Source organism: Dendronephthya gigantea, unplaced genomic scaffold, assembly GCF_004324835.1.
Source record: "Dendronephthya gigantea isolate DGI-Jeju-01 unplaced genomic scaffold, DenGig_1.0 000099F, whole genome shotgun sequence".
Lineage (NCBI taxonomy): Eukaryota > Metazoa > Cnidaria > Anthozoa > Malacalcyonacea > Nephtheidae > Dendronephthya > Dendronephthya gigantea.
The window spans coordinates 332,501-360,294 of NW_021163109.1; the positions used below are offsets into that span (position 1 = coordinate 332,501).

The window sequence follows — 27,794 nt, forward strand, 5'->3', positions numbered from 1 at the left end:
GTTCATATTGTTGTATAATTATACAGTCTATATACAAGCTATATACAGCTAGATATATACAGCTCTATATACAGTACAGGCTTCTCAAAAATGGTTTGCAAACATAATTTATGAACGCCATCTTGATATTTTTGATTTTCAAAACAAACACACGAAATACTATAGTTATATAAAGTTAAGTAGGACTTACAATGGAGATGTAGAATACATATTTACTTTTATAGTCAGTTCCTTCCCGGTGTTGTTCTTACCCGGAATTTAAGAAAATTCTTAAGTTACAAACCGTACCCGTCTTACCGGTAACGGGTACGTGTAATTCACCCGTACCCGTACACCGGAACCGGGGTATCTTAACCTCTCTACTATGACTTAAGCCCGGTACAGGCGGACAAGTTTTCCTCGATTGGCTCGACAATTGTTGCGCTGTTCCTTACTGCGCAATTCCTTGTAGAGTTTTGTTTGCATGATGGCCGTACACTCGAGCATTTTTCGTTCTTGAAAAGCTCTCATGACTAGCTTCTGAACAAGGCTTCTTGTCAAGGAAAAATTGTCAATTTTTCGCGTACACGCGCGAGCAAATAAAACTTGCATTGTATAGGAAAACTTACCCGTCTTTTGCAAAAAAAGCATTAAAATGTCGCGAAAAATAGAACGAAATTTATTTGCACGAAATTTCCTGTCACTACAAGGTATAGGTCTTTTATATATTAGTGTATGCTCTCGAGGAAAATAGTGCGTTTTGTTTTCCCAAAAGTCTGAATGTTTCTCGAGACATAGTCGAAGTAAACATTGAGACTCGAGGGAAAACAAAACTCACTATTTCCCGAGGTGTAGCAAACATTAAGTGTTTGGTTGTATAGGAACAAAAACTTACATGTCACACGAAAAAAACTTTGTTATGATAATATGCGGGCAACAATTTTTCACTTGTTTCCCTGGCGGGAAACATTGCATTTATTTAAAGTCATGTGACTACGAATGAACCGATCACATTTAAAATACACAGCAACTATATAACAAAAAAAATTAAATACATATATATAAATATATATATATGTAAGGTGTGTTTGATTTTAATATATTTGTTATATATATATATAATATATATATATATATATATATATACATATACTGTATATATATATATATATATATATATATATATATATATACTGTATATATATATAAATACTGTATATATATATATATATATATATATATATATATATATATTAATTATATATATACCGGGTGTCCCAAAAAAAAGTACCTATTTTTATTTCAACATAACTTATAAACGAACTAAAGAATTACAATCAAATAATCCATGTGTAGTTGAGTAATGTCTAACTTAAAGTTTGATATATCGCATATGAAGTTTGAGTGAGTAGTTTCCGAGATATTCGCGTTTAAAGACACGGTAACATTTTGAAATGTGTCAAAAATCAGCAAAAAATGGCTTGTTAAATGCAACAATCCGATATCTACAGGGGCAATTTCCTGGTCGACTCATGAGCCTCCACGCTTCCCTGACCTGACGGTGTGTGATTTCTTCCTCTGGGGCTATTTAAAGCAGCAGACCAACAACCTCATGACCAACAACCTCAAAACTTGGGAGAACTTCGCGAGGCGATTCTTAGGTCATGTCGCAATTTGGACGCTCACATGCATGATCCAAAGGTCTTTTGATGGCATGCCAAGAAAGTGCGTTGCTGCTGGTGGACATGAATTTGCAGATGAATAAGAACAAGTAAAAAACAATTTTAAAAAAAAACTAAAAAAAAAGTTACAAGACACCATGTTACGAACCGGTATTGTTGAAACAAGTTTAATAGGCCATTTTTTCCTGATTTTTGACAAGTTTCAAAACGTTGCTGCGACTTTAAACGCGAATATCTCAGACACTACTCGTTCAAACTTCATATGTAATATATCAAACTTTAAGTTAGACATTACTCCACTTAATATGCATTATTTGATTGCAATTCTTCAGTTCGCTTACAAGTTCTGTTGAATTAAAAATAGGTACTTTTTTTTGGGACACCCGGTATGTATATATATATATAAATATATATATACATATATATATATATATATATATATATATATTTATATATATATATATATATATATATATATAGATATATATATATATTTATACACCCGTTTGCAAAAACGTTGGCCGCAGATAGATATATAGATAGATACCCGAAATCTAATTAGAATTGCATATGTATATGCAAACGGGTGTATATATATATATATATATATATATATATATATATATATATATATATATATATATATATATATATATATATATATATATATATTTAATTTAATAATATATGTATTTAATTTTTTTTTGTTATATAGTTGCTGTGTATTTTAAATGTGATCGGTTCATTCGTAGTCACATGACTTTAATGACCGCAATGCGAGATGTTCGAACTGAACATTAATAGTATTTCCATCATCAAAAATATCCAGACAAATTCAACAAAAATGTAACCATGATCAAACGATATTGTGGACTTCCAAATAATGTTGTCACAACGTTGCGATATAACATTGATACGACGAAAATGTCACCCTAACCGAACGTTAATCTCAACTTTCAACCAGCGTTTCCACAACGTTGCCACAACGTGCATGGCAATGTAACCGCGTTGATGCAACGAACAATATCACCGGGGGCCGGTTGTATCAAGCCCGTTTAGCTTAAACGCTGGATAAGTTCAAAATAGAAAGCAAGTCTGCCGTTTTACTCAACAGACAAACTAAATGTTTTTTACTTTAATACAAAGATACTGTTTACAGCTACATATTTATGATCAGTGCATAAAATTCAAGTTCACTCATTCAAGAGAGATGTAAGAGTGTTATTTAATTTTGACTTATCCACCGTTTAAGCTAAACGGGCTTGATACAATCGTGCAGCCCCTGTAGGTCAAACCGGTTAAACACGACGTTAATCAAACCAACGTTCTGCAACGTCAGAATATAACGTTCAGATAAACGTGATTGCCAGGTTGAATCCAACGTTCAACGAACGTTGATCTAACGTGGTCTAAAATGAATTAGGACTAACAACGTTGTGAGAACGTTGTATTAAAGTTTAGTCATGATTTAACCAAAATACAACCTTTGCACAACGTTGCGATAACGTTGTGTGCTAGCTGGGATTGTAAACAAAATTAGTCATCACTAAGTAACGTCGGCAAAAGTGTCTATAACTTTTATGAAATATGACTTGTTTCCGTGGCAACGGCAACAGATATTCCTTGCTGGAATAGTGACTGAAGAATGTCATTTGAAATAGTTATTACTATGCAGAAATAAATTTAGTGTGTACTGTGTATGTATCATTTCATATCGTATAAAATACAAAATGCCTTACACAAGCATGGAATCTGGTCTGTTTCTTGTTAGAACAACCGACCTTGAAACAATTAAGGAATACGCTGCGTTTTGCTACGAATAAGGTTGAAGTGGAAAACAGACATCGACATAGTAATGCTCCGGCTCTCTCATAGTATGTTAAAATGTTTGAAAGGAAAAAACAACAACAAGAAATTCACTTTACTTACCCTGACGAAGAATTGGATATTGTTGAGAAGTAATAAGGCAACTCAAATGTAATAATATTGAAGGTTGAAACCATCTCGGAATTCCATTGATGATCTTCATCTTCGCTCGAATATCAGCTTACTATATTTTCTCGTAAAAATAACGTAAAAACGTTGCGGACATTAACTGCGTTCCCTTGCAAATGATTACATTAACGAATTTCACCAAAAGCGGAACAAGCGCAGCTTGTCAGTCTTTGCAAAATTTATTGTTATGAGAAACGTTGAGAAAAACGTCCGAAATTACAACAAAACAACACTCGTTTCCGTGGCAACTGTGAAACAGACATCTTGTGGGAAAGTGAAGTAAGTTCGTTCTTGCAATTAGTGCATGCACACAAATATCCCGCACCTTTTGTTCAGAAATATTATGAATACATTTGCACTCAAAACCGGCATTAACTTATCTTGCAAAATTTATAAAGATCCCGAGATATTATCGAATCATTATCAACCCTGAGCAGGCGTGCATGCATGAATGTGTTACCCAACGCGATGAAGTTCATTTTTATCGCCTTTATTTTCTTTCATTATATAATAATTATGCAGTGTTTTATTGACGAATCCGCCATTTTGAAAAGCGATAATAACACATGCTCGATTATTCATGATGATAACACATTTGCGATTACTGTGTTTGATCCACCGATCTGAAATCAGCAAGAGGGATAAAAACCTTTTCAGAAAAACAGTTTTTTATCATGAATATGCACTCACTCAGTCGTTCTATACATTCTCAACACTCGAAATAAATTCTATATTTCCAAGCATCCATGCATGTATTATTCTATATTATCTGTTGCTATATCAATATTATACAAATATTAATTAATTATTCAATAATATTTTATGAGCATTCGAACTAGGTGTCGTCGCCAGCATCGATAAGTGGGTCATTTCTTTTGCACTGAGCTAAATAATAAACTGAAAACTGAACCGCATGCTCACTGCTTACCCGCATGCCTTTCTGCTCATTTTGCACGCCCCATGCACGCACATAAAAGACAAGATAAACTTAGATTATTTCAAATGTATACCATGCATTGACTAGTCACCTTAGTCAGTGGTAGCGACTAAATAAAAGCTTTACTGAATATAACTTTAAACCTGCAGATGACGCCTAAACATCTGCTTGGGATTATAATTATAGAGTTTGCATTATATTAATATATATTAGGAACAACCATAAAATTCGACTCTCATCGAGATATGATCATTCCAAGCTGTTGGACGAAGTCGAATGAAGCGAGCAGAAATAGGAGGAATAAGCAATTGATGGACAATAGAACTGCTGTCGTTGTTGCCTTGAAATTTCTAAAAAATACATGAGACATGGCATTATGGTCTTTCCTTCTTTTTTTAAAACTTTAACATAGCACTCTTACTAGTATACGTAGTCATTTTTGTAACATGATTGTTGTGAAGAAGAAGTTTGTAGGGAAAATTTTTACTTCAATATAAAAATATAAGAGGGATGTCACCATTATTGATAAATTTTTTCCTGGGTGGAAAATTATTTCCTGTTTCAGATTTGATAAAAAACAAAGAAAATTCTTCGGGTGATGATGCGGAAAGACGAAATCTTATGATCATCACTTTTAAGTAAAAAATCCAAAATACAGTAGTCTCCTCTCCAGTAATCTCCTAAATTTTTAAATTTAGATTAAAATGTCATTGAAGAGACTGCTGGATTTGTCAGCAACTCAGGGCATGTTCAATTGTTAAACTTAAGCCCTGTTCAAACGAGAATGATAGTTGATGAGAGTTGCAAGTCTCGCTTGCGTTTGACCGCGAACTCTCATACACTCTCGTGCACTCTCATCAACTCTCATCGACTTTGAACTGGTTCAAATTTTGATGAGAGTTGATGAGAGTTGCTGAGAGTTTGGGCGCGTTTGATCCGTCATGAGAGTTGATGAGAGTTGCAAAAGCGCCAGCGGTTTGCATTTCGTAGCAGACTAGACTCTGAATAGTGACAGAACAATAGTGCAAAATGTTTGGAAAACTCTCGTGTGAACTCTCGCTTCTCAACTCTCATCAACTATCATTTTCGTTTGACCAGGGCTTTATTGTAAAATCGTTTCATAAACTTTACAGAAAGTAAAATGAGCAAAACAGTCCAGAAAATTATCAGCAACCTTTATCTAACAAAACACAGATATAGTTCACAATTTAACTGTGAAATTGAAGTGATTTTAACAGGCGTGGATCTAGACCGTATCGAACGTCAGATTTTCCCATCCAGAATTTCCCATCTGCAATCTAATATTCACACATTATTTAGAAGTACATATTAATTCTTTGAATCACACCAAAATTAAGGAAATATATGTCTAAAACAAATAATTTGAGTAATATCTTTCGTAATCGTTGTCATATTATTACCAATTCCTGCTAAAAGTGGGAACAAATTCCCAATTATTATTCCTTGTTTCATATTACGATTGTTCAGTTAACACTGAACTATAAAATTTGCCGAAAGCTTGCCGAATTGTGCCGAGTATGTTCGGAAGCTAGTCGTGCATTCGAAGCTGCGATCACAGCAACTAGTTGACACGGTCAGCGTGCAGATTATTGCGCAATTGTTACTAAATATAGTAACGCTCGGACACGGTGCAGTGTAGCAAACCAATCAAAGGGCAAGCTTTTGCCACGTGAGCCACGGTGCGACACGGTGCGACACGGTGGCCTGTTTTTGATTGCGCAATAAACATGATAAACAATAAAGTTCGACACTTCTCGACTTCGAACTCGGATATAGTTTATACATAACACGTTTGTTCGCTGCATCCTGGCTGATTCAGGCTGAATCGAATGCATTAATACATGAATCCGTCGAAATTTTTCAAAAGCAAATCTAAGCGAGCATATTTCAGGGGAAATATCGCTCTTCAGGCTACAACATGATGGAATTATTACTAAAGACAGGCTTCGCTCGCTCGCGTTTACAATCGCAACGACAATTTTTAAACTGCTATTTCCCAAGAGACAAATACTGAAAATCTTTACCCAATGTCCTTGTAAGGTAAGACTTTTAGGTTTTAAATCGAACTATGGGCGCTCTCCTTTATACGGAAAAACGGCCAGACCGGTTCTGTTGTATTTCGGTAGTCGGTACAGACAAAAGTATATCGTTATTTACATCTGCCTAACACGGGAAATGCAGTTTCACCGCTATATTCTTAACGAAATACTCTATTTCAATTTAAAATATGACCGGTCTGACCTTTTTGGCTGCTTAATGGAAAGCGCCCTATGATACAAATTTGCATTTACGCTGTGAATAATTTGTGTATGCAAATTTCACGTTATGTTGAGTGTGAATGAAATATCCGTAAACACCTTACCAAAAATTTTGAAAATGGTTTTGTGGTTTTATGAAAGTACAGGGATTTACAATATTCGCTTTTAAACGTTCCCTGAAGTATATTGTAGAACCAAAGCTCAGAAAATGTTTGTTTCGGAGGGTCCATAGCCCCTTCGCCATACGCCCCAACAACCCCCCCCCGACCGGAAAATTTCTAGTCCAATATGACACGGTCAGATTTTCGGCTGGATCCGCGCCTGATTTATAATATACATAATTACGAGTTGTTTTAAACAGGTAGTTTGTGTCTTTTTTTATTTCGTATTTTTTGTAAGGTTGCAGTTTAATTGCATATACCTTCTCGGTCTGTTCTGTTTTATAAACCTGGAAAAAATCCCCGTCTTTGCTGAAAGAAACGCTGTAACTCATAACAAACTGAGTTTTCTTATTGTCAACGCGTCCTTGGGTGCTTATTGCAGTGATTTGGGTTAGCCGTCGAAAATCAACCTGAAGCCACTGATGAAGATCTTTGTCCCGCGATGACCATGCCCCTGTTCTTCCATCTCGCGGTGTGAAATTCAATCTTGCATTAGCCGCCCGATTTTTCGTACTCCATTCGCTGGAAGCCGTGATTTGGTCATCACAGATGTAACCATTTTCCATTCCAAGAGCATTTTTGCACCCTGCATTAGGGAAATCATAGCATGTGTCAGTAATCGCTTTTTCGTGATTGCAAAAATTTCATGTGAAATTGTATTTTCAAAAAGTTAGTACTTAATATCGAAAATCACGAAAAAGCTAGGGATACAATGTCAATGATAATCAGATAACATTGCTTCATGCAAATATAACAACTGTTTAAAACGAGAGAACACTTCTGGAAAGGGGTTGATCCATTGCTGGTGCACTGATTTGCGACGGGGGAATATTTATGTACACGGCTTTTTAAACCAATGAACGAGATCAGAATGATAAATTATATAAACTTTTACCAAATTTATATACGTCTGCTAATTGTGTCTCCGAACTATAAGAAAGTATAAACTTCCTCTATAATTAAACCTTTTATAATTTTATTCCTGCTGTAATGTACATGCACGTATGTACTGTAGTAGAATATTAATCATTTAGCTATAGTTATAATAGTATTTTGTGAAATCAGCTATAATGCATGCAGTCATACTGACTAGTGACTGCAATATTTAATTTCTTAAACTATCTATCTATCTATCCTTCCATCTATCTAAAAAATGGTTATTTTAGCGTTTAACTTTTCTTGTGTAATGCAAATTAATTAGTGCACCAATCCACCCTTTCTCTAGGTAATTACCGTTATCACGACGGAATGATTCTCCATTATGGCATATAATTACTTCTCCCCTGCAGCAAACCTTTAATTAAAATATAACTTTAAGTTGATTATTCCATCTGCATTTCATTCTTCATTCAGGGTAAGACAGAAAGATCTACCGTGTTTTCAGGAAAAAAAATTTTGCGTGCAGCGACCGTTTTCCAATGATTTCCTTAGAGGGAAAAGCAAATTGCCAATTTATGCAATTACTTTGCCAAATATCAATTTGTGATTCGTGTTCGTTGCGTGGCAACAGCCCTCTCGAGTGTAATGACACTCAAACCTCAGCATACAATGATTGCCGTTGAAGTACTTAACGAAAATACATTCGTATACTAACTGCTAAAATTCAGAAAGCTACAAACTCGAAATCTGTGGTGGAATAATCGTGAATTTTGACTAATTTCTCACATATTTTTGCGAAAAATACCCTCTTTGCTTCACGAATCATAATACACAGCCACTTTGCCATTAGAAAATAGTGAGAAAAAATCGCTTGTTTGATAATTTGCCTTTCATCTATACAATGGTCTTTGACTTATACTTTCAAATACATTCATTTGATAAATGAAATGTGAAAACTGTGTGCTGCATATTATTTTGTGCTAATGAAAATTGCCTTTTATGTAGTCGATGCTAGAGGACGGAAACGCACAAAAGAAGAATCATTTAAGCTATAAACCTAATTTCTTTCCCTGCTGTACATTTGTTTTTCCTTTACGCGCATGGGCTTCACTTTATAGGCTTGTCCAAGCTGTTGGAGATATTATAGATTACATCGCAAAAATTTAAAATATATTTGTAGCTATGTCGATATTTTTCACGCCTTTCTTGGAGTTTCTTTCTATATGCGTTAGAACAGGGCGGTTTGGAACCCTCTAGCGCTTAGCGCTTATGGGACAGAGATGGAATGTGCGGTTTACAAATTCTATTATACTATAATTATTATATAGGATCGTTTCAACCAATGAAATGTTACTCTAAAAATTATAGCAGAATTTTTAATAACATACTGCATCATCATCATGCATCAATATCCAATCTCCTTGGTTTGAGTTGGCTCGGTTAATTGTGACGTTTGTCAGTTGACAATTTTCAACATTTTTCGTTGTTCTGTAGTTAAAACCGACACATTTTTCTTCGTCTTGGCAGTGAGTGTGACATCCCAACATGACGTCTGAAGATGTTACGTTGTGTCTTGATATTATCTCATCATTGGGTAATGATGAACCTCCTGAAATTGTCAGCAAAGTTTGCTGAGTAAGAATTATTTTAATTTTAAATTGAGCTACTAGTGAATTTTACATTATCAGCTGTATGATATACCTTTGAAAAAGATATCTCAAGAATATTTTCTGGGCAACCATAATATAAATATTAATAACACAACACGTAGCTGAAACTCACCTTTCACAATGATGTTGTAGTTCGTCGGGGAACAACTGTTTGCATTAACATCAGTTGTAGTTACAAGAAACAGGAAGGTGAATATCCGCAGAAACGCCCGGAGCATAATTAAGGTCGACCTTTCTTAAAGATAAGTCGTCAGTGTTACGATGAGGAAAGTTGGTGAGACGATGAAATAATCCGTTTATGACATGCAACGAGGACGACTGTATTTAAACATGATCAATAAACGTATACTATACCTAAGTTTTAATTACACATAATACCTTGTGCAGACCACATCATTAACTTTCGGAAAAAAGCTAACCTCTTATTAAAACAAATTCAATATAACAGACTTCCACTGAAATTTATAAGAATCCCAATGAGCTGAAACAATTATTTAGATTCCGACGATTTCTATTATCCCAAAGCTACCGAATTCAATATATAATTTTATCATGGCAACATTGCAAAAAATTCATTCGATAGGCAAAAATTATTTATGTCATAGACATTATAAGTTTGTTCAAAAACTTATGTGCGGTAGTCAGTACAATGCCTATAATTATATGTAGTGTTAACATGATGGACAGTTTATAACGTAAGTTAACAGTAATATCAGCTGATTATAAGAGGCTTCCGCATTAGTAAAGCATGTGTAATGTAAAATTGTTAAAACATGCTTCGGAAGGTTAGGTAGCAAGTCCAATGGGTTTTCAGGAGCTTTTTTTACCAAAAACTATCGGTGGCAACCGCTTTGAACTCGCGACATCGAGGATCGCAAACCCCCCTGCATACAATAACGATACCATACATACGACATCAAGATGACTTACCTCGCTGCGGATAGTGTTTTGTCGTAATACACCGTAATAAATGTTGTGATATTAAAGATTGGAATAATTTCGCGATTCCAGAAAAGATCTTCGCATTTATAAAAGATGGAGTATATTTTGAAAATGGGTTCTCAGCTGTGGGTCAGCGTCTCTTTGCAGGTGGCCATGCAGGGCCTATCCAATAGCGCCGTTCGACAAAAAATCAATTAGTATATTATTATCCTTCGTATAATTATCTGAAGACCCCTGAAAGTTTTAAGCCTTGTCATTACCATTGGCGTAGCCAGTATTGATAATTGGGGGGCCCATATTCATATATTCATGTCAACAAACTGTAAAGACAATCGATTTTAAAAGAAATTAATCGTACGTAACACAAATATATTAATATGACCCCCCCCCCCCAGGGCGGCATGTTTAGTTTAGTGTTTAGCGTGTTTAGTGCAAAAACTTTCCGCCACTCCCCCCCCCGCTATTGGTCTTTACTATTGCAAATTTATACGTTTGCACAATAATAGAATTATGTCGTGTCTTCCATGACGCGGTAGCTTTGTTTTAGTTATTTGATCATGCTGATGATAAAGTAAAAATTTAAAATACTGTATGCAAACCATATGCCTTAAAATACTTTATGTAAACTATATGTAAAATCCAAGCAGTTTAATGTCATAAAAGTCGATAATTACTTATTAATGATCGCACAAAGTACTTGTAAAATTGTTTAACAATGCAAATATGGCACTATAGTGACCAATCAATGCCCGCTGCCTAATAGTACGAGGAATGAAGAGAGAAATCGACGATTCCATTAAGTTGGGTTGCAGAAATGTAAACATTTCCTTCATGCTTCCCTCGGTCATGACTGAAACAGATATAAATTATAATGAAACAACTGAAATCTGAACAATATACCCTTCCCAGGACATCTCCAAAACTATTTTACTTTGGAAAAGAGCACCGCAAAACTTCTTCTGAGTCGTGATATCTCCAAACTCTCTTTAGCGGGGCAATCAAAAACGTTTTCAATACGGTACGAGAACAGCGCATGCGTAACGCTTAACTAACCCGTCCACTAGGGCCCAGTATACCACCAGTGACCCGGCCCGTGTGTAACAAAGAATAACTAGTCAGATAGCGGTTAATTTGGCCCATAGGCGAGTAATGTAGTTGTCATATATATTGACGACTGTTGTGGATGATGTATCGTCATAGATTAATGTTGATAGTGGAAGAATCTTATAGGTGAGTAATGTAGTTCTCATATATATTGCCGACTGTAGTTGATGATGTATCGTCAGGGATTGCTGATTTCTTTTATTTTAGTCGAGAATTAATGTGGATAATGGAAAAATCCCGGCCCAAGCGGTATGGCAATTCGGGGTGGAAGGATTTTTACGATTTTGACCCGGTCAAGCGTTGTGTGTAGTGAAAAGTTTGAGCTTGTGCATTTTGCTTGTACGTGACCTTGGATATAAAAACTATTTGTTACTGAATTTTGTGTGCTAAAAAGAGTAGGAGCCTGATTAGTTGGAAGAACCAGGTCAACTGATTTTCACGTGTGATAACATTTTTTATTCATTTCATTTGACCGTCAGCTTTACGTACGTTTCACTACTCAGGCATATGCCGCCCGCAAAAATATGTTTTGCCAAAACCGAAGATATGCCTTGCACGGTAGTGCATTTGAATACAGATTCATTACAGAAAAATTTACATCGTGATCGGTGAAAATGCAGTTCACGAGAAAATTATTTACGACCAGGAAATGGAAACTTGGGCCGGGTGTATCAAGCCCGTTTAGAGTTAACTTGAATATTATGCACTGAATATGTTGTTGTAAACAGTATATCTTTGTATTAAGCTTGTAGAATAAAAGGGCAGACTTACTTTCTATTTTGATCTTTAACAACCTTGCTTCTGTGTTTTATTGATTTTTTTTATCAACAAAATGACTAACTTTTATACTCAGTTGGCCATCCAGTACTGAAGTATTAAAATAATGTTTGGATGTGGTTGAGGGTGATATTGAAAATTATCAAGGCTGAGCTAGCGAGATTGTTATATAAAGCACTTATATAATCCTGTGCTAACAACATGATAAATATCCAACGGGAAACACTTGAATATTGACAGGATAACAAGCTTTTAAATAAATTACATTACATTATTATTGCTTATGAACAGCCGTAAAACTCGACTCTCATGGAAATATGATTTTCCCAAGCTGTAGGATGAAGACGAATGAACCGAGCATAAATATGAGGAATCACCGTGTGATGGACAACCGTATTCTGATCGTTGTTACCTTGGAATTCCTGTAAGAATTTAAACATATTTAGGCATGTTGTCAGCTTCCATGCATGGTAATTTTAACGCTTTCTCTCTGACAATTCTTTAAATTTTTAAACCTATTTCAAAACGTTTAACTTGGACTTGGTAAATCTTCGATATCCCAAGCTTTTTGTCGATGGTGGGAAACTTTGTTGCTTAAAATCCATCATACTTCAAAATACTTCGCTCAATTTAACGATGCAATTATTTTTATTCAGTCCTTAATAATACAGTGACTGGAAGCTGAATCCAAAACTTTTCGTCCTTCTTTATCAGAAATAAACCCCTCTAAATATCGACCTTTTTGCGTGTCGTCTGACCTTTCAACTGGACCAGTATGCGAGTTGGAGACCAGACCCACTCGCGTTGCATACCGACGCGTTCACTCTGAATTGGGCGACATTATGCTTTTCCCCCATTCGCACTGATTGGCGGGTGCCTTTAACAGATTCTGATCAGAAGGTACAACATCTAGTGCTGTTAGCACAGTGTGGCCGGCCCAATCGCGGTATCTTCTCTTGTCAGAAGTTTGTGTAGACTTTCTCCCACCTGCTGCCAGTGCAGCAAACCTATTGACACAAGGGGACGAGAACCATCCTCTTCATCAGTTGCGGCTACCTGGGTGGCTACTTTCAACAGTGACTGCCAAACGGAGGGAATTTTTAGCCTGGAGAAATTCTCTTGGGATACAAAACACAAGTGGCACTTACTTATTTGCATGAAATAAATGGCGTAGTTTGTGTGCTGAGAGAGTCACTGTTAATTCCCTTTTACCATCTGTAAATAACATTTTACATTTCTTTACTTCACAGTTCCATGAGGGAAAAGAATTCAGAACCATCATTGTTTATCGTTCTGCACTCTCTACAATTTTACCATTGATAGATGGCCATGGAGTAGGTTGCCATCGGCTTGTTTGCCAATTACTTAAAGGGATGTCATACAAATTGGTTGGCCTTCTTGCATTGACTGCTCCATACAGAGCATCAAGTTTTTCTGCTCGAGATTTACGGTTTAGATACTTTCACCCTGAGGGATTGAAATTTAAACTCCCTCAAGTAACTAGGAATGTAAAACAAGGCAAAAACCGGAAATGTTACTTTCATGCCAGTTTTCCTGTAAACGATTTATTTTGTTTATGTAAATGTCTGTCAGAATATGAAAGTCTCACACTTGGATGGAGATTCACAGACCATTCCTAGCCTAACAAGTTACTATTGTCCTACATAAAGCAACACAGACCAGTTTCCTCTGCAACAAATGCACGGTGGACGAGGGAGCTTAAAGTATGCAGCTGACAGGCATTGATACGTCCACGTACACAGGCCACACTATTCGGGAGGCTGTTGCCACAGAAGCAACAAGACAGGGTTTTTCCATTCTAGATATCTTACAGTTTGCGGATTGGTCACAACAAATCACCTTTATTCAGCTTAATATCAGCCTCAATTTAACCGTAATATGGGGAGGGCAGTTCTGTGGAAAAATTCATCGTATTCTGGTGATAGGCTTTGAACATGCATTGTTAAGATGAGCCGAGTATTTTAAAGCATAATTGTAGATCATACAAGGGCTGCTTGCAGCCTGGGGCCGGTTATTCAAAGCTAGGTTCAGTGGCGTAGCCAGCACCAATAATTGGGGGGCCCATATTTATATATTTATGTTAACAGACTGTAAAGACAATGGATTTGAAAAGAAATTAATTCTACGTATCACGAATATATGAATATGCCCCCCCCCCCAATTATCTTTCTGGCTACGCTACTGGTTTGGTTAACGCTAACCTGGGTTAAATCTTACTCCGCTGTTTTGGTTTATATGCTTCTGCACCGCTGTTTGTCTAAAGACTTTGAAAAATAAGACTTCTATTCATTCACAAAATATTTATGAAAAAACATGTTCAACTTCATAAACAAGGAATAAAAAAATTGAAGTTAAAATTTGAGTTAACCCTAGTTAAGCTAACCGGCTTTTGAACAACCGGCCCTTGTAGTGTAATATTTAGTACAGAAGAAATACGAGGCGAGATTAATTTAATTTAATCCCTCCCTTTCCGTATCCCTAGTTATTGTATGTTATGCATGTTGCGGGGTACTTTGTTTCTTTTAGGCCAGCGTTGACAAGTCGTCTCATTTCAGGGACGCGGGCCCGGGCAGGGTCAGCGATATTGGTGGTGTAGCGTGTTAACTTTATGTTGTTGCTATAGTTGTTACTTTCAAATCACTGTTTTATGAAGTAGTGAATAAAGTACATTGCTTTGTTAAATCTCACCTCGTATTTCTCGTATAATTAATAATATTATTGCACTACAGGCTGCAAGCAGCTCTTGTATGATGTAAAATAAACAATACAGTTTTGTAAATGAGTTTTCTAATCACGGAATATTGGTGAAGGTACCTTGGCTTTTGTTCCTTGTGCATAAGTCTGGAAATTTTTCCCACCTTGGCTGGACGAAACGGTGTAACTCTTTACCAACTGATGTGTGTAAAGGCGTCCTTGAGTACTAATTCCTGTAACAAACGTGTTTCGTTGAAAATCAACCTGTAGCCACTGATGATGATCAAGGTGCAATGATGACCATCCTCCTCCTTGTCCATTTTGAGGTGTGAAATTTAATCTTCCATTAGCAGCCCCGTGGGCTGCATCCCATTCGCTTGATGCCGTGACTTGGTCATCTTGGATAGCACCACTTTCCATCCCAAGAGCTTTTACAATATCTATAATTACGATAATGCGTTGCATTTTTTCACTGTTTAAAAATATCACCTCGTTACATGGTTACATAGCAACTAATAATACATACGCGCCTTAATATTAAACGAATGAAGGTTGAATGAGGTTGAGCATGATATCGAGATTATCAATTAAGGCCAATTATAATATAAGTATGATATAACGAGCAATTTGATTGGCTACCGCGCGTGCATTGTGAGGCCATAATGCACGCTTCCGGCTTTTGAAGTTTTTGTTGCTAAGCAACATCTTAAATAACATGTAAGGAGAATTTCATTATTGATCAAATGAATAAATTTTGTTGTTGCCCTATAATTTCTTCTTATATTATAAAAGAATTAAAAAAGCTCGTCGCGTGCCTTTATGGTGTAATAATGCACTTGGGGAAATGTTGGAAGAATACTCGAGAAGCTTGTAAAACACTCGGCTACGCCTCGTGTTTTACAAGCTTCTCTCGTATTCTCCCAACATTCCCCCATCGTGCATTATTTCACCATAAAGGCACGCGACTCGTTTTTTAATTCTTAATTAAGGTTGTGTTATCCACCAAAGCCGAAGGCTGAGAGCTTTGGTGGGCTTTCACTATAGCTATGGCTTTGGAACTTCAGCGTGCAATAATTAACAATTTTAAAACGAGTCACGTGCCTTTATTGTGTAGATTGGCATAATACGAATGAAGTTTGTAAAATACAAGGTGTATAACCGAGTTTTCTTACGTGCAGGCTTCTCGCATAATAGTAGCAACCGCTAAGTGGCATGTTATATTAAATATTGCAAGGGAATTTTACATCATTCTGGAGTGCGATACGTTCGTAGCTATAGGGCAAATTACAACCCCAAGCCCATCTTTTTCCATGTACTTACTATTTTCACAATGTTTTCCTTTGTAACATCCAGAACATTGACACGAAACCAAAAGCTTTTTTGCATCCCAAATCAAGGACCCATTATTTAGACATTTATTTACTTCGTTTCTGCAGCTTGCCTGAAGAATTGAAATAAAATCACGATTTTATAAATTATTTCATAGAAAAGATTATTATTATTAGAATCGAAGTGTGGGAATAGTTTTGTTACAATACCAGATTTTAGGTGATAAGTTGAACTATTAGTTATATGCAGTTTACAATTAAAATATACCAACATTAGCAAACATTTTTAAAAACACGAACGAATAGCTTTATTGGTGAATTAAATTCAAAAATTTACTTCAGAAAGTTTTAGACTATCTATAGCATTATTGATTATTCATTCATAATCAATTGGGATAAAACAAGCGATAAGGTAACAGCCCACAAAACAAAAGATTCTCGCAAAAACGATATAAAAGCATTCTTACAAAGTGTCTTCTGTCCACATTAGACTTGTAAAACGTCCACACTAGTTCTTCCTTTGCAACTTCATGTTTCTCAAACTCATGCTCAGTTGTGTTGGTTAGTTGACAGTTAATCTTCTTTTCATCCACTCTTTTCTTGTAATTATACGCCACACAAAAACGGTGTACAGCGCAATGAAGTTCACAAAATATGCTCATATCTTCTGTAAATTGACCAATGATACTCTTCTTCAAGCTTGAAACCCCTAAATATATTTTCCAATTTATTATTTGTCAATGTTAGTGGCTTCCAAGTTGCCGGCTATGACAATAGGGTTAGCCAAGAAAACATCAAATTATCACAATATTAGGGTATTGCTCTGAGCAAAGATAACCTTTTCATTGCCGTATTCCATTGTTTCAATATTATACTGTATTGCTACGTATAATTATATACAAAAGCATTATTAACTGTATTTACTTATTTATTGACGAGTTTGTTAATGCAAATATGATAGTTGCTTGTGAAAATAGAATCCTGCGAGACTTTTATCCATTATTATGTACTATTGGCAGTATTTTCGTTTTTGTTTTCAGTACTTTTCTGGCTTCTTTTAGTCCCCCAGGGCTGCATGTTTTGTCTAGTGCATAGCATGTTTAGTGCAAAAAACTTTCATCTCCAAAATTTTATTTATTTTGGCGAATTTAGGAATATGCCATCCCCCCCCCCCCCAAGTATCGAGCTCGCTACGCTTTTGGTCATTACCATGACAAATTTATACGTTTGCACAATAATAGGACATAATTATATTGTGTCTTCCATGACGCAGTACCATCCAATCATGCATATAAGCCCTTGATTGTCTGTGTTTTATTAATTTTAAAAATTTAGAATACCGATCTATGTAAACTATGTATCTTCAATTACTATATGCAAACTATATGAAAATTCTACCGATTTTGACCTATCATGCAGCATTCAGTAATTTTACTACGCTAATAATAAAATCATTACTCTTCTTTTATTCAGCCAAACAGAAGTATACCATTCTCCATACTTTCAAATTGGAAAACTCAGCAAAATGTTAAACTAACTCAATAAATTATTTAATGCAGACTATAAACAATGTCTCGGTTACAAACTAAAATTTTGAGCATTTCGTTAACTTGCAAGTAAAATAGTGACAACACTTAGATAAAGAAACTGGATGTTTATATATACGACCTGCAAATCTTTATTATTGCAGCTATCATAATAGTTCACCTTCTATAAGGAGAGATATGGATGGAAACGTAATATTTATGGCAAAATATAACACATATTCCTTGAAGTAACTAATTTAGATGGAATAACTGCCCTGACAATAATTATTGTAAAAACTCATTTTAATACGTTTTTTTAACCTGTGTACGAACATGTTGCCTGCCACAATTCCGGAATCACACGCCAGCGACAACAAAAACAGAGTGACATTTTGTCTCTAACTCCTTCGGATTCATTCATAATTAATAATTTTACTTGGAAATGGCTCAAAAAATTAATTAAGAGCAATAACACCGTGAAATTTAGTCTGGTTCGGTAACATATAATTATACTCTGATCCATGATTGCGCACTAAATATAGCTACGCATGCATACTTTTAATAATTATACGTGTCATAGTAAACGCTAGTGACTGAAGGCGCTGTTACACAATGCAATTTTCCTTGCATCTTGCAATGCAATTGTACTCCCGAGGCATCTAAAATTGACAAATACATTTCTTACGATCTGTTAAAGTTTTCCTAGCATTTTGAATACTTTTTACTAATTAATATCTCTCAAATACTTAATTTCATCATGTTGGCCGGGAAATTGCACAGTGTTTAAGGGAATAATTCATGCCAGGCAAGCAGAATTTTGTATTAAACCGGCCAGGCTATTTAATTTGTCTGTATAGATATGGTTCTGATTAGATTTTTTACTGCACTAGTGTGTTTGAGAATACAACATCTAAACAAATTTGCAGATTTCTCTGTGTCTTTGCAAGTAGAAACATTAGAATTGCACATCCTCGATCTGTGTAATAAAAAGCATACCGACATATCCCAAAATATAACAAATACAAACATAACATGATCATGGACATCTTAATTCGCTTTCCTATCACATGCATTAACTTCGCTGTTCTTACTGTGTAAGATCATTTGTTATTAGCATAGTTCTCAGTTCAAAATGGTTTTAACTTTTCATTCGATCGTTATGCCCGTTATTACTCGTTATTCGTTATACTCGTTATTCGATCGTCAGAATTGGACACAACGTAATTAAACGTTCTCCACGGGCAATATATTATATTTGCTCACCGCACTTTAGCAATTGAAATACGACAATAGCATTATCAACAAGGCGACTTACCCTGCCGCAGAATGTTATTCTGTTGCGTGGTAATAATGCCAGTCAATTGCAATAATATTGAACATTGGAATATTATCTTGAGTCCACAAACCATCTTCATGTTATTTCATTCCGAACTTGTGTCGTTTCAGTCGGCTTTTCAAATGACATGCATGGAAAATATGCTTTCTTTTAATTACTTTTAATTATTAATTCAGATATTGATTTCCATGGATGGCCAATAAGGCAGTGTCGTAGACAATGGCCCTATACAGGGTGTCCCAAAAAACCAAAACCATTCAGATCACCTAATGTTAAAATTTGAATGACTCGTTCGCGAATTTTTGCCCGTTGAGATTAACGCGACTTATAAAATGCTAAATAAGCCTTCAAAAATTAAACATTAATTTTGCAAAGAATTAAGGAGATGTCGAAGGTCATTGTGCTTGAGTATTAAATTTAAATATTGTTATTCATATTTGTAAAGCGTATAATTTATATTACTATAATAAAAGTCATTTGCGCCGGGGTACAAGCAAATTTTACCATGCATCAAGCACAAAAACGCTTATGTCAAACATGTATACACTAAAACAGGACGTGGTCAATTAATGCGAAAGTCTTTAAACCAATTGAAATAATTCAACGTGGCGCGTGTGCGAGAAAGGCGATTTGATGAAACTGTTTGCAGAGCTTAGAGACCTTAGAATGCATTTTAACTTCCAAAGAGAACAAACTTTATGTTTCTCGTTAATTACTGCATGATTCTTTTATTATTTTAAACGATCATATTTTTATAGTGTTCATTGACTGTGAACGCAATAAATTTCCAAACTCGAAATTTACATAGCGTTGCGAAATCGCCAGGCTGCCAACGCCACTGTGTGTATCACTGTTGAAAACCATCCACAACGCAAGTTTGGTCTTTACTGCAAACAAGCGAGGTCAACAATCAGTTAATATGGATTACTTTTATGGAGTAACAGATCACTTTTGTCGCACCGTATGAGACATAACTTTTGGCATGCTGTGTAAAACTACTACATCATTTGGAAAACGAAAACGTATCATAGTGGCAACAGAAGTTATTGGTTATAATATGCGAAATTATCTTGTTTGCTCTTTTACAATTTTACATAACATAATAATTATGTAATAATAGAACATTATCAGTTAAAAACATCCATAAAATTCAACTCTCATCGAGATATGTCCGTACCAGGCCGTTGGTTGGACGCGAATGAAACGGGCAGAAATATGAGGAATCACTATCTGATGGACAGTCGAATTCCGGTCGTCGTTACCTTTGAATTCCTAGAGTTATGAAAAGAACAAAAATAGGGTGTGGTCGACATTTCGACATGCATAATTATGAACCTTCCTCATGCATGAAGTTGACTCTTCTGTCAAACACAGGAAGTTTTTCTGTTATGTTGATATCGACGAAGTACCTTGACTGTTCCTTCTTGTGTATAAATCTGAAAATTATCTCCAGCTTGGCTGAAAGAAACAGTGTATCTCTTAACAAACTGATTGAGATTGCTGCGACCTTGGGTACTGATTCCTGTGACCAGAGTAGATCTTTGGAAGTCAACTTGAAGCCACTGATTAAGATCGTTTTCCTTTGATGACCATGCCCCTGTCATGTTTAATCTCCCTCTGTTCGGATGAACATGACCTCCCCACTGGCTTGATGCATTGATTTGGTTATTACTAATAATACCATTTGCCATCCCAAGAGGTTTCGCAAGCACTGTAAATAAGATGTTTATTTGAGAGTGAAAGTTTTCTTAGGGGTAGACTTATTAAGGCCATAGAGAGTAGTTTATTCTTTGAAGTTTTGCATGGTGTTATTAAATGTAATTGCTAATTGCTTGTGATTTTCACCATGTCATTTATTAAGTCTCTAAGCTTTCGGCCTGTGAGCTCGGGGCATCATCAGAGAAAAGTTTAGATACAAACAAACTATGTGCGCACACATAACGCACTAACTTATCAGTAGACGAAAACGCACTCACTTATGTCCACAAACTTATTTTCACGCACTGACTTATCAGTAGACGAAATTATTGATCTACCTAAACTTTGCTTTTCCTCAACTTGCTTCAAGTGGAGAGATCAATTCTATGAACAGAACAAGTGGTGGACCTATGGGTTCACCTCTCTCTCCAATCTTAGCAAATATATATTCATGGAAGACTTCGAAGAAAAAGCACTAGCCAACTGTTAATTGAAGCAGCCTCGTCCCCAGGCTCCATTACGTGCGCGTCGTGCGCGTGGGGAATGTCGCGCGCAGGGATTTTAACACGAAATAGAGCCTGGCAGAAAATGCAAGCCATTCTACAGAAATCGAAGAGAAGTGTATTTTGTTACATTTTGTTACATCTTAATTTTTGACACAGTCTTCTCCCCCACACAAAACCTTTCCTCCAATAAACGCATCGAATATTGGTCTTCGCATTGTGTCCAGCAAAGAACGCTCACTATCTGTCAACTTAGGAAATACTTGCTCATTTCTTTGTTTGGCAATCATCTTGAATGCATTTTCTGCCAGGCGCTCCGCCCGCGAGAGCTTCCCCACTGACCCACGCGTGTTCCCCCGCCGCGCCGGGGACGAGGCTGTAATTGAAGCCCCTATTATGGAAATGTTATGTGGATGACGTTTTCCTTATTATTTTGGTCTCACGGGATTGAAGAACTAAACCATCTTCTGGAATATCTCAATGATCTACACCCATCTATGACCTTTAATAAATTGCATGGTGTAAATCACAAGCAATTAACAAATATAAAGAATAGTTTGTTCAATCCACAAAAACTTCCCAAATCACATATGTTTTAATCCGTCTGCCTTATAGTCCGTCAACTAAAATAATTCGCTTGAAAAATCGACGTTTTCCTTTCCATAAGCTGTATGTATAACGGACGCTAGAATTAGGTAAATATGTCATAAAAAATTTTACGCGGGCTCATTTAGAATATGATTTAGTCCCGCTTCTTCAAATTTTAATTACGTCACACTCAATGAACACCATAATGATTATTTAACTAGTACTAAGGAATCTTGATGGAGCAATGAAATTGTATGGATTTTGAATGCAACACTTGTGTGGTGATTACTTTAAGTATTTCAACCAATGTAGCGATAATTGCGAAAGTTTTATGTTAATAAAAATGGAAGAAAAATTTCTTTCACCACCTTTCTTTCCTCTGAAATTTCTCCCTTGTTTACTTTAGTTTTACATGTATAGTACTGTCGAAAAAAAACTAGCAAAAACCACTGTCGACATAGTTCAAACCTCGGTTGAACCAAGGTTTGACACAAGTCGATCCACGGTAAGAGTGAGGTAAAACCTCTGTCGAAACTCGGTATCATCCACTGACTCTGACAAACATTTCTTTAGATGTTTTTGTTTTGATTATTGTGTTGTCGTTCTCAGCGGTTCATAACATTCCGTTCGAACGGTAACCGCGATCGTATCATAACCGGAACCTCACCGCAACCCAACCGCAACCCAACCGAAACTCAACCCCAAGTCAACCGCAACCCAACTGCAACCTAACCGCAACCTACCTGCAATATAACACTGCGCTTGCGGTTAGGTTTCGGTTGGGTTGCAGTTAGGTTGCGGTCAGGTCGCGGTTACGTTGCAATTAATTGGCAGTGCATGGGGTTGCAGTTAGGTTGCGGTTAGGTTATTTCGTGACAGTACTGTCATTACCGTTCTCGCAACGACTTCCTTCGTAACATTCCAAACACTGACACAAATACTGTTTTTCTGGATGCCAAATCATGGTCCCTCCGTTATGACATTCATTCATTTCTCCTCTACAGGTAGCCTTCAAAATTTAAATATTGTATGATAATTACCCCTGGGAATAACTTTTTGGGCTATGAGAACTTTTTACCGTTAGTTAAGAGGCTGATAATGATCTTTATAAAGCTCCAATATAACGAAGATGGTATTATTCAAACCAAATTATATTAAAAACAAAGAATACATTCTTACAAATTGACTTCTGCCCACGTTAATCTTGTAAAACGTCCACACTTGCTCTTCCTTGGCAACTTCATGTTTGTCAAAATTATGCTCAGTTGTGTTGGTCAGTTGACAGTTAAACTCATTTCCATCGAGTTTTTTCTTGTAATTATACGCGACGCAAAAACGGTTTACAGCGCACTGAAGCTCACAAAATATATCCATTTCTTCAATGAACTGGCTGATGATATTTGTTTTCAACTGGGACACCCCTAAAAAGAAGCATATCAGATGATCGAAACGTAGCTTTATTCTCTTTATCCCCGAGCCGCGGGTAGTGTAGCAGCTCTTCGCAAGAATGATTTTTATTGGCTGAACTTTACAATACATTTCTGTTTCAACCAATAGCTTAGCTTCGTTCTTTAGAAAGCATAGAAAGGCATTATCCAATTGGCCGAAAGAGGGGCTGCGAACCACCGTGCGAGGGTAGTAATTCCGCCGGGATATTAAATACATCCGGGTATTTTGACAGAAGATAGCGGTCTCCAAAGTTGTCCAAATTCTATGTCATGGACGTTTGACGTTGAGTGGTTTTGTAAGTTATGCGCATGCGCGGAATTTAAGAAAAATATTTGACAAAGTAAAATGGGCGTTAGTTTTTAGTTTTCGGAGATTTTTTCTAAAAAAGGTGATAAAGGGTTTTTTAAAGTTGAAATTTGAATTTCGATAAAACAAATGTCAATTCAATCAAGCTTTAAATTCGATTGCAAATGATTCGCAGCATAATTATAAAGAATCAAAGAAAACATTTCACGTCTATAGGCCGTGAAGATCTTGTGCTGTTTTGACGTTTTGACGGTTGAATTTTTAACCATCGATAAGCTGTAAGAGTCGCATATTTATAAAATTAGAAATATTGAAATATGTTGAAGAAGAAATGTTTGATTGTTCTAATTCTAGTTCACAGCACAGACATTCATGTGCTGAATTCGCTTCAGCAGTCGTTTCGGAGTTTCGATACACGTCCAAAAAGGAAGAGTTTTGCGCAATCGCACCGAGGTTAATTGGAGTATATTGCCGCAAAAATCCTCCCTCTGTTCTACTATAAAACTATAAGCTCTAAAACGACTAAACATACTTGGTACACTGATGTCGCTGCTGTGAACTAGACTCTAAAAATTGATATTAAGTATGTTAAAATATCTCGATATTTATTAATTTTATAAATATGCAAATGACCTTTTTGTGGTGTACCACCTTAGCTACAGTTTTTATGAATATATTTGGCTATACATTTGATTTCGAATAATGGTAAATCAGTTACCGACTCATTTGAGCCATGTCATATAATATAAGCTTAAATTTTGCTAGCGCAGGAAATTGGTTGTTTGGATTAAATTGGCGAGGGTTGCAGCATGCATGTATTTCTAGTTATCTGTGTTTAGAGATTTATGCACAACAAAATGATGATCGTTTGTACCCTTTTTATCATGCGTATAAAAATCGTACGCACTCGTCAACCATGAAATAATCTATATTTATTAGGAATATTAGGGTTTAATATGCATGGGACACGCATGCGCGTATAATTATAAGCATTCTAAAGTTCTCTTGATTAAACCGTTCTATCTTCGCACTTTTGAGTTATGTTGTTTATTTGAAAATTGTCTGATAGCCTTAAGTTGTATAAACATTCACAGCATGAAAAATATTTCAGTATATAAAATGACAGTTTAATCTCTCTCTATAGGTTTTTTTTCGAAACACATTTTCTCGTTAATTTGAGCGATTCTAATGAAGCCCCTATAGCCTTATTAGGGACAAATTTTGAAACGCATAGACTATGATTGGTACACTTTCCCGTAATGGACCGGCGTTACCAGCGATCATTACGAGATGAAAAACAGAGAAATTCTAAATGAAAAAGGTACAAATAAATAAGAATCAAGCCGATCAGAAACCAGACGTCAGTTTCTTTAGACAGCCAATCAGAACGCAAGAATATTACGGAATTGAGTCGCAACCTTAAGTCAAAATGCGAATTGACCAACGAAATGGATTAGTCTCAGATTAGTCAAAAGTGACGCAGACATCTGCTTTTTTTGGCTAATCTCCTCGCTGGCTCAAACGATGCATGAGATATACAACTGGAGCTACTGTGGAGCATTTGAAAATTAATATGCGAACTTCTGACGCTGTATTGAATATTTAACTGGAGTACTTGGAAGTTTTCTGAATTATTATATCTGTGCAATTTTTACCCTAGTCAGTGACTAGTTTGACTTCCCCTAGATCCGCCCTAGCAAATAAATATACTTTCATTTTGTATAATTTTTGCTTCGAGTCATACTTGGTTTCTAATTCATAGTATTAAAATGGATCGAATTAGAGAATACTAAACGTCACAAAGTCCAAAAACCTCTAATATATTATTTTATCATTCCTACTCGTCAAATAATATTATTTGACTTTAATCTCTCTATTTCGCCGTTTTAATATTATAAGGTATATGGCTTGTATTCTCTAAAATTACAAAACACAAAATTAAGTATTTATTATAACATAAACATTGTTATCTTTCAGTTATACTTAAAATCATATAAAAATTGATTTCGCTTTACCATGGCCAATTTCTGATTTTTCAGAAACAGTCGAACATGCAAGTTGCAACGAAAATAACTGCGAAAACATCCACAAATTTGAAAGAGATCAGTCTTCATGTTTCCAATGCGACGGATTTCGTTTCGTTCTCGTGTTTAATAAACAATATCGGTCCATAAAAGCTAAGTATTCTTTTATGTGAGCTGCAGCTGCGAGTGAAATTAATTGAGAATAATGCATGATGCGCTGAAATATAGAATTTATTTCGAGTGTTGAGAATGATATCGAACGAGTGAGGACAGCAAACGAGTGAGCATAATAAAGTTTTCCCCCTTCCTGATTCCAGTTCAGTGGATCAATCACGATAATCGCACATGTGTTATTATCATGAATAATCAACGCACATGTTTTATTATCGCTTTTCATTATCACAATGCCAATGGCGGATTCGTCATTAAAACGTTGCTTATTTTATAATAAATTAAAATAAAGAACGTGTTGTTTATCATTGTACATACATGATAATAAATTTCGATTTATCACTGTCACTGTCATATATTTTATAATAAATGAGATGATAGTTCGTGCACGGGTCCACGCGTGTTCGAATTTTTTTCTGATCGCATTTTTGCGACTTTTAGGCCCGTTTCAAGCATTCTAATTCTCATCCGTCGAACGCGTTAGGAACAATAGCATCAATTGTTGGGGCTGATTGTACTTGACAAATTAAAACGTTTGTGCATGACTGAAATGAATTTGTTTGTAAATTTAGGCTAAGCATAAGTACCTTAAGTTTTATAATTTTATATAATTTGCTCGTATCACTAATACTTTTGATGTGTAAAACAAAGAAATTACATACGAGTGTAAATGTAAGTCATATTCTAAACTGCTAAATCCTTTTCTCAGTGCCGCGGGACTCTATGGGAGTTAACATCACACAGTACTGTTGTCATATTTGATCTTGATTCCCATCTTTCCTATACTTTGTCAGTTTGTCTCTAAACAAACTCAATCTTATGCACAGTGGGTTTCATGCAGTGACATTAATTTTTGTTACTTATCGTAAATTTTAATTAACATATCTGCATGTGCTGGACAGGTAATTTATACATATGGACGTACGCGTGTACATTTTCCGGAAACAAGTTAAAGAATTAATTTTTTTCTGAAAATTCTGAATCTGTAAAAACATAAAATTGCACAACGGAACTAAACTTCACGTCAACCTGGCACGCAACTGCGTGTAGATATTATTCCGAATTCAGTTATCTATTTTAGTTATTTGCGTGTTACTCGATCAGCTGAATTTACTTTATTTTGGGTGTACTGCAGCAAATCAACAAATTTCAGACTTGTTGACATTGTATTACTACATCGAATACAGCCAGGGCCGTAGCTAGAAGCTTAATTGGGGGGGTGCATATTCATATATTCGTCATATGCCCGAATGATTTCTTTTGTATGCTATTGTTCCTATGGTATATAAACATGAATATATGAATATACACCCCCCTCAATTAAGCGGTCTAGCTACGGCCCTGAATACAGCCATAAAATTTGGCTCTGATCGAGATATGACCATACCTAGACTTCGAATGGATGCGAATGTATTGAGCAGAGATATTAAGAATAACGATGCGATTCATATATTCATGTTTACATGCTTTGAAAACAATAGCATCCAAAAGAATCGGTCAGGCAAGTTGTACTAAAGACTCCGTTACACTGAGCAATTTTCTTCGCATCTTGCAATGCAGTTATAAGTTATATTTGAGGCATGTTAATTTCTAAAGAGTGTTTGGAATCCTAAGAAAACGTTTTTGCATTTACCAACATGCATGCAGTAATTTCAAAGTTGACAAAATGAGCGTAATTTTAGTTTCTGAGATGAGTTAAAACCGGTTTTTCAACATTGTACAAATTAAGGATCTCTCGTAATTTT

General features: G+C 35.8%; 2 protein-coding genes across 2 annotated transcripts; both read right to left on the reverse strand.

Annotated features, from left to right (window-relative positions):
* Positions 1-4,802: 4,802 nt before the first annotated feature.
* Positions 4,803-19,353, reverse strand: LOC114534366 (EGF-like repeat and discoidin I-like domain-containing protein 3). The gene is made up of 11 exons (XM_028555807.1): positions 19,290-19,353; positions 16,916-17,157; positions 16,441-16,561; positions 15,241-15,560; positions 12,689-12,827; positions 10,002-10,037; positions 9,695-9,817; positions 9,301-9,521; positions 8,267-8,327; positions 7,294-7,619; positions 4,803-4,943 (listed from the first exon to the last, which is right to left on the reverse strand). Exons 2-11 carry the CDS (start codon positions 17,108-17,110, stop codon positions 4,803-4,805), a joined length of 1,683 nt encoding a protein of 560 aa, XP_028411608.1. The 5' UTR covers positions 17,111-17,157; positions 19,290-19,353.
* Positions 19,354-20,441: 1,088 nt separating this feature from the next.
* Positions 20,442-23,361, reverse strand: LOC114534367 (EGF-like repeat and discoidin I-like domain-containing protein 3). Its single transcript, XM_028555808.1, has 4 exons — positions 23,279-23,361; positions 22,991-23,108; positions 20,720-21,021; positions 20,442-20,582 (listed from the first exon to the last, which is right to left on the reverse strand). Exons 2-4 carry the CDS (start codon positions 23,088-23,090, stop codon positions 20,442-20,444), a joined length of 543 nt encoding a protein of 180 aa, XP_028411609.1. The 5' UTR covers positions 23,091-23,108; positions 23,279-23,361.
* Positions 23,362-27,794: the final 4,433 nt, after the last annotated feature.